Source organism: Osmerus eperlanus, chromosome 10 (genome assembly GCF_963692335.1).
Source record: "Osmerus eperlanus chromosome 10, fOsmEpe2.1, whole genome shotgun sequence".
In the NCBI taxonomy this organism is placed as follows: Eukaryota; Metazoa; Chordata; class Actinopteri; order Osmeriformes; family Osmeridae; genus Osmerus; species Osmerus eperlanus.
Window position 1 is genome coordinate 12,438,918 of NC_085027.1, and position 14,268 is coordinate 12,453,185.

The 14,268-nt window shown below is 51.0% G+C and overlaps 1 protein-coding gene across 1 annotated transcript in view; it reads left to right on the top strand.

Annotated features, from left to right (window-relative positions):
* The window catches only part of si:ch211-186j3.6 (neural-cadherin), a 62,560-nt gene extending 48,835 nt beyond the window's left edge, over positions 1 to 13,725 (top strand). The window contains 8 exon segments of the mRNA XM_062471809.1: positions 2,347 to 2,431; positions 2,434 to 2,520; positions 2,523 to 2,609; positions 4,071 to 4,122; positions 4,124 to 4,252; positions 4,976 to 5,220; positions 10,648 to 10,802; positions 11,812 to 13,725. Of these exon segments, the coding sequence (XP_062327793.1) occupies positions 2,347 to 2,431; positions 2,434 to 2,520; positions 2,523 to 2,609; positions 4,071 to 4,122; positions 4,124 to 4,252; positions 4,976 to 5,220; positions 10,648 to 10,802; positions 11,812 to 12,375 (1,404 nt within the window). The 3' untranslated portion in view covers positions 12,376 to 13,725.
* The last annotated feature ends 543 nt before the right edge of the window (positions 13,726 to 14,268 follow it).

A 14,268-nucleotide genomic window follows, 5' to 3' on the forward strand; every position in this document is an offset into this window, starting at 1 on the left:
GAGGCCTTCAGAGACACCAACACTGCCTTCACCCCAGACCCAGTCTCATCTCTACTTAATGCTGCATACTTAGCTTAGGTTGTCTTCTAATACATCAGGATTTGGCTCCAATCTCTCCAAGGATTTAAACATCAACCAGACTCATTTATTCAGGCTGTTAAACTGAAGACAGGGGTTAGCACTCTGAAGTATGAATTGACAGGCACCTGTAATGGGGAAATATCCCCATTTACATACACACAGATACACACACATGCACACACACACACAAACACACACACATACACACACGCACGTGCACACAAACAACTATACACACATATATGCAAATATATGCATACACACACGTACAAATACACACACAGATGCTCACACCTATCATACACACACACACACACACACACACACACATGCACACACACGTATGCGTGCTCACACATAAACAAATGCCTTTCCCTCCTATTGGGAGTGAATGCAGAAGCTGGGACACACTCACCACTCAGGTCTAATTGGGGGTAAAATCAGGTGGCTCTGATGTGCTGTGTGTCTGTGTGTGTGTCTGTGTGTGTGTGAACCTGGTTAAAGGCCCATCCCACTGAGGTCTCTGTCTAATTAATAGTTCATTAGAGAAGCCTTAATGAGCACTCTCTTACAACCTAGCAGCCATCCTGCAGCTTCCCAAAGACAGGGGGAGGCGGGGGAGACAAGTGTGGAGAGGGGGGAGGCAGAGGGAGAGACACATAGAGGAAGAGAGAGATGGAGATGTGGTGTGAGGCGGAACAGTAAAGTGAGAGAGCAATAGAGGGAGGTTAGAAAAGAGTAGTTGGAGGTGAGTAGTTCATAGTTTATGAGAGATTGTTTATCTGCTGTCTTGTTTGGGGTTTGGAGAGGAGCGGGTTGCTTGGTGAAGCTCTGTAAACAATGTGGGATCTTCTACGCTCTGTCAGATGTTTATGTCTTTCCAGGGTTGGGCCAAAATAGATTTCTGCAAATTATGCTCAGTGGGACCCTTCCAGTGTTGAACATTGAAATGAAGTGTGGGTCTGTGTGTGTGGGTGTGTGTGTGTGTGTGTGTGTGTGTGTGTGTGTGTGTGTGTGTGTGTGTGTGTGTGTGTGTGTGTGTGGGTGGGTGTGGTGGAGGGGGGATATGGAATGTGGGTGGGGGCTGGGGGATGTGGGTGGATAGGTATTGGTTTAACCTCATGGCAGTGTTATGTGAATCACTAACAGTTTGTTGAACAGAAGAATGTACAGACAGTTGGGAGGGTTGTGTGAGGGCTCGGTGCAGCAGACCTACAGTAGCACCAGAGCCCTGTCACAGAGCAGCCCACTCTCCTACTCCGTATTTCACACTGACGACAGAGTTTTCGAATGCACATCATTTTATTGCCTAAAATTTATAGATACAGGTGTAAAAGGACGTTAGAAAACATTTGGGGAGTGAGGGTTATTTTACATACGAGTGTGGTAGTATATTTGTTTTTCTGACAGGCGTCCCTATGTAAAGATAATGTCAGGGTTCAGTGAAGCTCTTCTTTTAAATTCATCAGTCAACTGTGGTGGAGGATAAGAGCTTATCTCATTTGCATATGGACTCCTTAATGTCCGACCACACAGTTACTGGGGAAAAAAACCTAGTCACATGAACATGTTATACATGCAGCTCATGCATATGTTTTTCCTTCTATCTATTCCTCCCTCCCCCTCCCCCTCCTCTTTTTCATTCTCCTTGCTGTCTCCTGATGAAAAGTGTCAGTCCATAGAAATATAGACGAATGAAGAGATGTGTGTGTGTGTGTGTGTGTCTCGGTGTATGTCGGTCCCATACAATTGTATGACCTTGTCTCTAATGCTCATTTCACATGTGAGATATGTGATGAATAAATTAAGGCATATTGAATTCCCTTGGCCCTGATGTTACTAATTAAATAGAAGGTATGTTTAATTCTGTGTGTGTGTGTGAGTGTGTGTTCGTGTTCGTGTGTTCGTGTTCGTGTGTCTCAGTTCTTCTTCACGACATCAGAAGGACACACAAAGAGCAGCCCTGTCATCCCTCCTCTCTCAGTCTTTTCTCATGACTATGTCCATTCTCTTTGTGACCAGCCACTGGTGTGTATAGAGAGATGTGTCCTTACTTATCTCGTAGTCTCTCTCGCTCGCTCTCTCTCTACTCTTTATTTCCCAATTTCTTTCAGTTTTCTATTAGTTTTATCTTTTTCTCGAGTTTGAATCTTTTCCGAGAGTTTAGGTTGGATATATGTGTGATATGAGCGCGTCTGTGAAGCCCTGCGTGACCTTGCTTGTATAAAGGGCTTTACAAAGAACGTTTGATTCGAATTTTCGCAGATCTCCCAGGGTCTGCTCGTCGTCTTCTATAACCTAGGAGACGGAGACTACAACCTGACGCTGCCTGCCTATCGCCTTGACAACGGGAGTGGCACGAGGTCCACCTGGATCGCCACGACAACGAGCTCAGCCTCCGGTTGGACGGTGGTGGCGGGAGGCGGGAGGTCACAGGGGCGCCGGACGGAGTCGGGAGATCGTCATCGACCCCTTGGTGGTGATGCTGGGGAACACCTTCCCCTCTGGCTTCAACAGGAGCTTCCAGGGTGAGGAAGGGGAGGGGGGAGGAGGAGGAAGAGGGAGAGGAGGGGAGGAGGAGGAGGAAGGGGGAGAGGAGGGAGAGGAGGAGGAAGGGGGGAGAGGAGGGGAGAGGAGGAGGAAGGGGGAGAGGAGGGGGAGAGGAGGAGGAAGGAGGAGGGAAGAGGAGGAGGAATGGGGAGGGGTTATCAATGTGACATGGGGGAGGGGAGAGGGGAAGTAGTAGTTTAGGAGTGGGGAGGGGGGAGGGAAAGGGAAGGGGGAGAGAGAGTACTTTTGGGGAGGATGAGGAGGAGGGAAGAAGAGGGGATGAGATGAAGCAGGGAAGGAGGGATGGGGTGAGGGCACCAGGAAGGGGGAGGGAGGCCAACAGAGGAAGTATAAGATGAGGAGGTGAGAGGTGGAGGGAGAGAGGAGGGAGAGGTGGAGGGAGAGGAGGAGGGAGAGGAGGAGGGAGAGGAGGAGGGAGAGGAGGAGGGAGAGGTGGAGGGAGAGGAGGAGGAGAGGTGAAGGGAGAGGAGGAGGGAGAGGAGGAGGGAGAGGAGGAGGGAGAGGAGGAGGGAGAGGAGGAGTGCAGCAGGAAGGTGGGGTAGTTATGAGGTGGGAGGGTGGTGTGAAGGGCCAGAATTTGGCGTGAGACCCGGTCCTGTTGGCCCTTGACAGAGAACACAGTTCTCTGATACAGCGTGCCAGAATTAGGCCCTTTATCAATCATAATCCCCCCTTTCTAGAAAGATTACAGCCTATTGTATTACCGATAATGAAGATTAATGGGCCAGTTGAATAGCTAATTCCCTCAAATGCATCTTTAGTGTTCAGGATGGCAGCCTTGGTGGTGGGGGAGGGGTGGCGGGGGGGGGGGGGGGGGGCAGATAGAAGGGAACCAGTATCTGCAGACTTCAGCGGTGGAGAGATGGGTGACAAGTGTGACAGAGGAGAAAGAAAGGGAGAGAGAGAGATAGAGAGGGAGAGGGAGAGGGGGAGAGTGAGAGAGAGAGAGAGAGAGAGAGAGAGAGAGAGAGATGAGAGAGAGAGAGAGAGAGAGAGACAGAGAGACAGAGAGATGGAGAGACAAGTAGCAGATAGATCCCCAGAGTTGAATACAGGGTAGGTAGATAGCATAGCCTGGGGCAGAAACAGGCACTGTGTGTGTTTATTAAATGGACTATAAAGCATTTCCCTGAAAATATTCGGATGTGTCAGAGCATGGATAAAGCATGCGTGTGTGTGTGTGTGTGTGCGTGTATTTATGTGTGTACTGGATTCTCTGTTTCATGTGCATGTGTGGTGGGGGGAGGTGTAGGAATTGGAATATTTAAGCTTTGCCAATTTGTGACAGCATAGAAAATGTTTTGTGACTTCCTTACTGTGGACGTGTGTGTGTGTGTGTGTGTGTGTGTGTGTGTGTGTGTGTGTGTGTGTGTGTGAGAGAGAGAGTCTGTTTCTCATCCTGCCCTGTGTGTCTGCAGGCTGCATGCGAGACCTGAGACTGAGTGGGCGTTACGTGGCGTTGGACGGCCAGCCTAGAGACGGGGGTCTCCCTGGTCAGCTCCCAGGGGCTCTCTGTGGGGTGCACCACAGACTCCTGTAAGAAGAACCCCTGCAGCCCTCCCCTCACCTGCATAGACCTCTGGAGGGTCCATGAGTGCAGGTATTGTAGACACACACACGTAGCAACACACAGCCACCCACAACATAGACAACCATACACAACAGACACACACGCACAGACACACACACACAGCACAGACACACACAGCCACACGCATACTGTCTGCCAAACACACACACAACCAAGCACACACACACACATACAACATCACAGCATTCAGTATACAACATCCAGTAACAACATTCCAGTCTTTTAAGTCATCCCTCCATCAACTCCTCTAGCCTGTCATCCTCCATCATCTCCTTCCATCCTGTCATCCCTCCATCATCCCATTCCATCCTGTCATCACTCCATCATCCCCTCCTACCCTGTCATCCCTTCATCATCCCCTTCCATCCTGTCATCCCTCCATCATCTCCTCCCATCCTGTCATCCTTCCATCATCTCCTCCCATCCTGTCATCCTTCCATCATCTCCTCCCATCCTGTCATCCCCTCCATCCTCTCATGTCAGTGCCACTGCAGGGGGTCTTTCTGCAGCCCTCTATGGTCCCTCCGGTCTGCAGGGCTGTCTGAGCATGTGCCTGACTCACACACTGACAGGCAGCGGTAGCACCCATTACCTACCCTAGACACACACACACACACAGGACACCTCCACAACCCTTCAACCATGGCTTCCCTTCGGTCCGCTGAGCAGGACAGAAGCTGCTGCTGCCGCCTCGTGACTCCCCTCCTCTCCCCCCCCCTCCTCTCCCCCCAGGTGTCCCGCGGGTCACATGATCAAAGTGAACGGGACCAAGAAGTCGTGCGTGTACACGCTGTGCGCCAGCCGGCCATGCCACCGGGGCACGTGCGTGGCCCAGTCGCCCTCCAAGTTCACGTGCCACTGTCCCGATGGCTACCGGGGCCGCCACTGCGAGACCACGCTGGCCATCTACAGGGACGACGTGGGCCTCAGCTTCAGCTCGCTCTTCGCCATCGTTATCTGCTTCATGGCGCTGCTGGGTAGCTATGTCAACTACCTGCTCCTTTAGCATGCCTTCCTGTCCGTCCGTCTGTCTGTCTTGTCTGTATTTACCGCCATTTTCAATAGGGACCGCTTCTCACAGGGTGAAAACGGCGAAACTCATATGCGCTGGAGGTGTCGTAGCATTAAATGCGCCTCAAAGACAGGTGGTCGCTGAGTGCTAAAGTTGGACTTAAAAGCACACCTGACATGATAGACACCCAGCTGGCCAGGGTCAATGCTGTACGGTTTATGAGACGGACAGAAGCAGAGACCAAGGAACGTTCTAGATGAAAGCTCCTTTGTGTTTTCTTGTTTGCACCTTCATCTGTATTGGCTATTCAGATAACGACCTCCCTCCACCCCTCCTCCCCGCCCAGACCCATCAACCCTCTGTATGTCGGATCATTTTAAAGGATTGCAACCTTGAGGCTCTACTCACACACACACACACACACATTGTTTTTTATGTGTTAATTACTTGATTTGTAGGCTTACAATGTGCTGTTTACCTAACCGCACTGGAACTGAGAGCAAAGCTGAGCGTGGAATGTCAATCAGACCCATATTTCTCGCTTTGAAACCCAAGTAGACAGAGAGAAAGAGAGGGATGGAGAGATAAAAGAGAGAGAGGGGAAAAAGAGAAAAATAGAAAGAGACAGTGTGAAAGAGGGTAAGCGAAAGAAACAGAGAGTGAAAGGAAGAGTGCGAGAAAGAGAGATTGAAGGGGATGGAGATGTTTCCCTTTATCTATTTCATTCCTGTTGCATGAATTCAATCTGGTTTGTTTGGATTTAGGGAGCACTGATGAGAGGGGAGAGGATGAAGTGGAGAGAGAGAGAAAGAACGAGGAGAGAGAGGAGAGCTCAAGCTCTCCAGACACGCTGCTTAACAAACGCAGCACCACTTCTCCAGCTGCCCTCTTATTCTCCGCTTAATAGGTTTATGTCTTGATGTGAGCACTTTGTCTTCTACCCACGGCCTCCTCCTCCACCTCCTCCTGCGCCTCCATGTCCTTCAACTCCATCTCCTCTTCCACCTCCTCCTGCACCTCCTCCTGCACTTCCACCTCCTTCAACTCCATCTCCTCCTCCACCTCCTTCAACTCCATCTCCTCCTCCACCTCCTTCAACTCCATATCCTCCTCCACCTCCTCCTGCACCTGCACCTCCTCCACCTCCTCCTGCTCCTCCTCCTGCACTTCCACCTCCTTCAACTCCATCTCCTCCTCCACCTCCTTCAACTCCATCTCCTCCTCCACCTCCTCCTGCACCTGCACCTCCTCCACCTCCTCCTGCACCTCCTCCTGCACTTCCACCTCCTTCAACTCCATCTCCTCCTCCACCTCCTTCAACTCCATCTCCTCTTCCACCTCCTCCTGCAGCTCCTCCTGCACCTCCACCTCCTTCAACTCCATCTCCTCCTCCACCTCCTTCAACTCCATCTCCTCTTCCACCTCCTCCTGCACCTCCTCCTGCACTTCCACCTCCTTCAACTCCATCTCCTCCTCCACCTCCTCCTGCACCTGCACCTCCTCCACCTCCTCCTGCACCTCCTCCTGCACTTCCACCTCCTTCAACTCCATCTCCTCCTCCACCTCCTTCAACTCCATCTCCTCCTCCACCTCCTCCTGCACCTGCACCTCCTCCACCTCCTCCTGCACCTCCTCCTGCACTTCCACCTCCTTCAACTCCATCTCCTCCTCCACCTCCTTCAACTCCATCTCCTCTTCCACCTCCTCCTGCACCTCCTCCTGCACCTCCACCTCCTTCAACTCCATCTCCTCCTCCACCTCCTTCAACTCCATCTCCTCTTCCACCTCCTCCTGCACCTCCTCCTGCACTTCCACCTCCTTCAACTCCATCTCCTCCTCCACCTCCTTCAACTCCATCTCCTCTTCCACCTCCTCCTGCACCTCCTCCTGCACTTCCACCTCCTTCAACTCCATCTCCTCCTCCACCTCCTTCAACTCCATCTCCTCTTCCACCTCCTCCTGCACCTCCTCCTGCACTTCCACCTCCTTCAACTCCATCTCCTCTTCCACCTCCTCCTGCACCTCCTCCTGCACTTCCACCTCCTTCAACTCCATCTCCTCCTCCACCTCCTTCAACTCCATCTCCTCCTCCACCTCCTCCTGCACCTGCACCTCCTCCACCTCCTCCTGCACCTCCTCCTGCACTTCCACCTCCTTCAACTCCATCTCCTCCTCCACCTCCTTCAACTCCATCTCCTCCTCCACCTCCTCCTGCACCTGCACCTCCTCCACCTCCTCCTGCACCTCCTCCTGCACTTCCACCTCCTTCAACTCCATCTCCTCCTCCACCTCCTTCAACTCCATCTCCTCCTCCACCTCCTCCTGCACCTGCACCTCCTCCACCTCCTCCTGCACCTCCTCCTGCACTTCCACCTCCTTCAACTCCATCTCCTCCTCCACCTCCTTCAACTCCATCTCCTCCTCCACCTCCTCCTGCACCTGCACCTCCTCCACCTCCTCCTGCACCTCCTCCTGCACTTCCACCTCCTTCAACTCCATCTCCTCCTCCACCTCCTTCAACTCCATCTCCTCTTCCACCTCCTCCTGCACCTCCTCCTGCACTTCCACCTCCTTCAACTCCATCTCCTCCTCCACCTCCTTCAACTCCATCTCCTCCTCCACCTCCTCCTGCACCTCCTCCTGCACCTCCTCCTGCACCTCCACCTCCTTCAACTCCATCTCCCCCTCCACCTCCTTCAACTCCATTTGTTCCCCCTCCTTCTCTTTGACCTCCTCCACTTTCTCCTCCTCCTTCACCTCCTCCACTTTCTCCATTTTCTTCTCCTCCTTCACCTCTTCTACTTTCCCTGCCTCCTCCCTAAGGGTACTTAAACAGGCTCTACGGCATCTCACTCTTCCTAAGAGAAAATAGCTAGGTTTGTACATACTGTCTTTGACACACATATACACACACGTCATATGTATGCTATGTAAAGAAATGTGTACAATCAGTACAATCAATCAATACAATCAATCACACACTCCAGACCGAAAGACAGTTATTAACTAATTGTTCTTCCTTCCCATCTGTCTGTCAATGTACCTTGTGCGTACCATCATCCAAAAGTGCTTGAATATCTTTTGATCACGTTGTGAATAAACACTCGTCTCCAACCGCACGGTGTCCCTCATCTGTTTGTTTTACTCATCATCTCATCCATGTGCCCTGTCCTCATCACTCTGCTGTCATCTCCTGATCTTCATTTGTTGTTCAGATGTGTTGTCTCTCACCAGCAGCTGTTTTATCCCCTGTGTGTGTGTGTGTGTGTACATGTACGTGTACTGATGATGTTAAAAAGTGAATTTGTAAGCTAAACACAACCTCATATTGATCTTGGTACTACGGATTGCATCAATTGTCACATGTTTATGTAAAGAGCCTCAGGTTAGATAGACACATGCACACACTCATATTGGAATGGCCTTGGTCATGGCTCTGTTACGACTGAGCGAGAAAGAAAGAGAGAGGAAGGGGGAGAGAGAAAGTGAAAGAAGGGAGGGAGTGAGGGAGGGAGGGAGGGAAGGAGGGAAGAAGGGAAGAAAGGAAGGAAGGAAGGAAGGAAGGAAGGAAGGAAAAAGGGAGGGAGGGAAGGAGGGAGGGAAGGAGGGAGGGAGGGATAGCACTCCAGGAAATAACGTTTACTTGTGTTGCAGTTTTATTGTCCCTCCTTTCTCCTCATGGGTTACTATGGTGACAGCTGTGGCTCGGTCTAGCAAGGTCTCACTAGCAGCCTTAAAAGGCGACACCTGACGTCTCTTTGACGGGTAGGCCGGCAACTTCTACCCTCTGGGTCAAGTAGAGATGAGAGCAGGATCAAGAATTGGCCCCGCTGAAGCACGGAGAGAGAGGAGAGATGAAGTGGAAGCCAGTTGCAAGTGGAAGAGAGAGTGAGAAGGATGGAAATGTGAGTGAAATCATAGGAGACCCACCATTGGGGCAGGAGAATGTGATATACTACTCCTGATCTACAGTGAGGGCTGTGCTGATGCTGTTGTTTTCCAAATACAGCGAGTAAACAGACTCTTATTTCTTATTCGTCAAACATTCCCTGTTGAGTACCATATGGGGTGCACCATATGGTGTAGAATATAGATACAAGCTTGTTATAGTGCGTATTGTCTTTGTCTGGGTTTGTGCTTCAGCGCTTTTGGGCGGTGGTATGGATTGACTGGTGTTTGTGATGGAGAAGGGCTTGCTGGGAGAACTCAGGATCCTGTGGAGGTCATTAGCTAGGTGATGTGCACCATAGAGAACCCCTCAGTGGAGTCCTAATGAGAGGAGGGGAGGAGAGCTGGGAGGGGGGAGAGGAGAGGAGAGAGGGGGAAGAGGAGAATAAAGGGTAGGGGATGGAGGGAGAGGTGGGGAGAGGGGAGAGGAGGGAAGAGAATAAGTTTGGAGAGGAAAGGAGAGGAAATAAAAAGAGGGGATGGGAAATAAGATGAGGAGAATGGAGGAGTGGACTGAAGCTGTAAACACACACACCCCCACACACTTCCACACACAGAAGGGTTTTACTAGATCTTCCAACACCACAGCATGGCTGACCTATGACATTCAGTCTGAGCTCTGTTTGGAGAGAACACTGGCCTTCAGTCTCAAGACGTGTACACAGACATCACCCCGCAACACACACACACAACACCATAGCACACACGTCCCACCACACACATCCTGCTGCACCACACCGCATGCACACACACACTCTCACCAACACCACAAGTTCCTTTCTAGACACCCACACATGACCACAGCACAGCCCATATATGCATCAACAAACACGAAATGAGCACCAGCACCCACCCACGCACGCAGACACACATACACCCACCACTGCTTTGGATCACAGCAACACACAACAATCTCGAGGCTAAATAAAAGGTCTCTATGGTAACCTGAAGTGCACACATTGTATACATCTCATCTCTTTGAAACTGTGTAAACCCTTCAGAGGTTCGACATCAAACTTACGATCCAGACCTATCCCCTGCTGACCTCTGAAACAGCTGTTGACCTCACATTCCAGGTATTAAAATAACAGTTAAACGCTCCAGGTATGTCCATAGCCACAAAGCCAGCACAAGACCAGGTTCGAATTTAAGTTCTGCTTGAAGATAGCTCATTGTGTCCCTTAAATTGTTATCGATCTCTGCGCTGCGGCTATTTATTTATGTGTGTGTGTACAGGTAGCTGCAGTTTGGTTGGCTTGACTCTGATGGGCCACTTATTGGCCAAATATCAATACTGAGCTTCTCACGACGGCCTCTCTCTGTCTGCCTGGCCTTGTCGCTAAGTGACAAATTGTTATTATTGCACGAACTTGAAGGGAGCCCTTCACGTGTCTTCGAGTCTTCATGTGTCGTGACTTCACGTGTGCTCTCCTTTGCCCCCTAGTGCTGCTGCTGGGTATCTTCCTGTACACGCGCTGGCGGAGCTACAAGGGGCTGAAGGAAGGAGTCTACCATGTGTCCGCTCACCACGACGGCTGGGAAGATATCCGAGAAAACGTCCTCAACTACGACGAGGAAGGGGGAGGGGAGGAAGACCAGGTAAAACCACCTGTGAAGTCTCGAGCCCAGTTCGTCTGTGTGTGTGTCTGTGCATGTGTGTGCGTGTGTGTGGGTGTGTAAGTGTGTGTGTGTGTTTGTACGCGTGTTTTATTTGTTTGCGTTTGCATGCGTGTTCACGTATGTGAGTCTGTTCGTAATAAATGTAAACGACACTCATGTTGTGTCTGTCTTCCACCACTGACTCCTGTTGTAGCAGAGAAGGTGTTCTCTTACTTCTGAGAGAGAGAGAGACAGAGAGAGACAGAGAGAGACAGAGAGAAGAATGCAGGTAGCTGGCTCTGATGGAGTGTTCTTCCTTCAGTCCTAATGGTAGTCCTTCTCGTCCTGCTCCTGGTGTGATTATCCAGGCTTGGCAGCCAGTCTCTAGATGGCTCCGTGGGAGGGGCTCTGCTCTCCTTCTCATGTAATCAATTACAGAACAGAACACCCACGCCTGGGTCTTTTCCTCGCTCACTCACTACCTCGGTCTCTCGTTCTCTCTTTCTCTCTTTCTCTCCTTCCCTCCCTCCATCCCTCCATCCTCCGCTCCTCCAGGGAAAAAGGAGAGCGCCCGTCTCTCTGTGGAGAGATGCGGTGGCTGCCGTGGTAACGGTGGAATCATTTTAAAGTGGAGGTGATTAGGAGTTATGTAATAACCCATGCCACAGATGCAGTATCCATCCAGGTTAGCTCCATAGACATGATAGAGACAGGACAGAGACAGGACCTGAAACAACTAGAGTCTTTGGATAATAGATATTGTGGAGTGATGCCATCCCTCTCTTTGTTTCTCTCTCTCTCGTTTCCTCTGTCTTGTGTTCTATCTTTCTCGTTCCCTCTCTGTCTCTTTCAATCTCTTTGTCTCTTCCTTTCTGTCTGTCTTTATTTCTTACTATGTTACTGTTCCTCCCTCCCTCTCTTTCACACAGTCACACACAGAGTCACTGTCTCCCTTATCAACTGTGTTGTCCTCTTCTTGTACATGCGTGTGCTTGTGTGTGTCCTCCAGAATGCTTATGACATGGCGGAGCTGCAGAAGTCCCTCCAGCCCAGCCCGGCCCAGTCTGTCCAGTACAGCCGCTCCCGAGCCCTGTACCACCCTCACCCCCACAACCCCCACCACCCCCAGCTCCCCCCGGCCCAGCCCCAGGACGGCCTCAACCGGGCGGGGAGCTCCGGCTCGGCGCCCCCCTCTTCCTCCACCACCACCACCACCACCTCCACGGCCAGCCTCCGCAGGGATGTGCCCCCGGCGAGGCCCCCCGCCCAGGGCCAGAGCCGTCCCCTGCAGCTGGCCAACAGAAGCCTGTCCTTCTCCAGCCAGGACCTGGCCCGCTACCTGTGCGAGATCATCCGCGACGCAGATCAACACCCAGAGACGGGGCCGTTTGACTCCCTGCAGGTGTTCTCTACTGAGGGAGGGGGCTCCCTGGCGGGCTCCCTCAGCTCCTTCAGCTCAGCTGGGCTGGAGGAAGACCGGGGAGGGCAGGGGGGGGACACCCTCAGAGAGTGGGGGCCCCGCTTCGACAAGCTGTGTGCCCTCTACGAGAGGGCTGAGGCCAGCGACCTCTGATTTAGACCCCCCCTCCCACCCCCGTACAACACAAACGACAGAAACCAAACCTATGAATCGCTGAGACCAATGACAAGAGGACATCTGGAGAGCGACACGACCAACTGAACTCAGACACCGCTAAAGGGAAGACATTTTTGTTTTAGCAAGAAGAGAGATGAGATTACAGAGAGAAAGGGGCAAAATAGGAAGAGAGGAAAAGAGAGAAACTGATAAGCGCTTGATATCACTTCTCCCTGGGACATTTTCTTGTCCTCCTGCTGGTGTTGACTTTGCTCAGATAAGCCTGTGATTGGCTAAACACCTCTAGAGCTTGGCAGGAGTTGCGCTGATTGGATAATGGGATTTGTCAATTAATGACACAGACAGATAATAGTGTAATGTACCCTAATCCAGCACAAAAACAAGTCTAACATGGAGCCTGACTGACTAACTAACTGACTGGCTGTCTGGCAGAGGACAATGATTGATGTTGGTAAGAAGAGGGCAGGACAACCATGGACATCCTTTCCGTCATCGTATCAGCCCATGTGTTGATGTGGGCTCAACATCAGAGATCAAAGGAGACCCTTATTGCCTTCCTCATGGTGAGGGTTCTTGTGGGTTGGAGACGCTACGGTAAGATGGACATTGATTTTCTCCGTCAGTCAGACTGAGGTTGATTGTGGAATTTCATGGCACTCGATATGCTGTCTACTGTTACTTCTGCTGTATGACGTACTTTTGTTGTAAAAAAAAAAAAAAAAAAAAAGAATGAAAAAAAAAGTACTTTGGCTTTTGATCCATGCAGGAAGTGATGGAATTGTGTTTTTCAGCCGTCAATTCCAGCCCCGTGTTTGATGTTTTCACCGGGCAGCTGTCAGGACTTAACAAATGAAACTTGTACAAGTTGTGCTACATACATTTCTTCTTAACTCCACTTGATTTTCCATTTACCGCGGTAATCACAAAGCTGGGTGACAAATAAAAGAAAGACGAAATGAAAAGCAAGATGGAGAAACGAGGGGATCTCTCGCTCTGTCGCTCTGTTGCATAAGGCCTCCTCAGAATACAGAAACCCAGAGAGGAGGACGTCTCACTCAGAATATCAACTCCGCTGGCTGGACGAGCAAAGTTAATAACCTGCAGAGAAGGACGGAGAGATGGAGGGATGGATGGGTTCAGTAGACGAGTGGTGGACTGTAAGAATGGACTGGAGAGGGGCATAGGGGGTGGATGGATGGAAGGGATGAAAGATGAACTGGGGGGATGAAGGAATGGAGGGGGTAGAGGGTTGAAGTGGTGCAGTGAAGAAAGGAGAGGGTTATAAAGGATGGATGGGAGATGGAGGATGGAAGAGATGAAAGATGATTTAGAGGAGTGGGGATGGATGGAGGGAAGGAGGGAGAGCCATCTTGTGGGTTAGATAATAACGGGTTAACAAAAGGGAACCTGTTCCGGCTGGCCCAAGCCTTTCACAGTGAGTACATGTCGAGGTACGAAGGTAGACACACATTAATCTGCTGTTTCGAACCATGGTCTCTTTCTATAAATATGTTAGCAACACACTGTGGAAACAGTGTTTCTCCTGCACCATTACCTGTGGAGAAGAGGGGGATTTGTGTGCGTTGGCAGGGGGACTGATGAACCAACTGTGTGAGCAGCAATGTGTCTGGATTGAAAGGAAGTGATGGAACTGAAGGTGTGTGTGTGTGTGTGGGGGGGGGGGCAGATGAAGATAGGAGGGTGTTTACCTCCTGTCTCAAAGCAGGGTGCTGATGCACTTTTCACCAGAAAAACAGCCTCCTCTATTAAAGCAGTATCGATTTGGCAGACCTGAAACTCATCTCGAGAGCAGAGGCATTCACTGGGTCTGTGTTCCTCACTTCCTCTAAGAGAGATGATTGCAGGGTG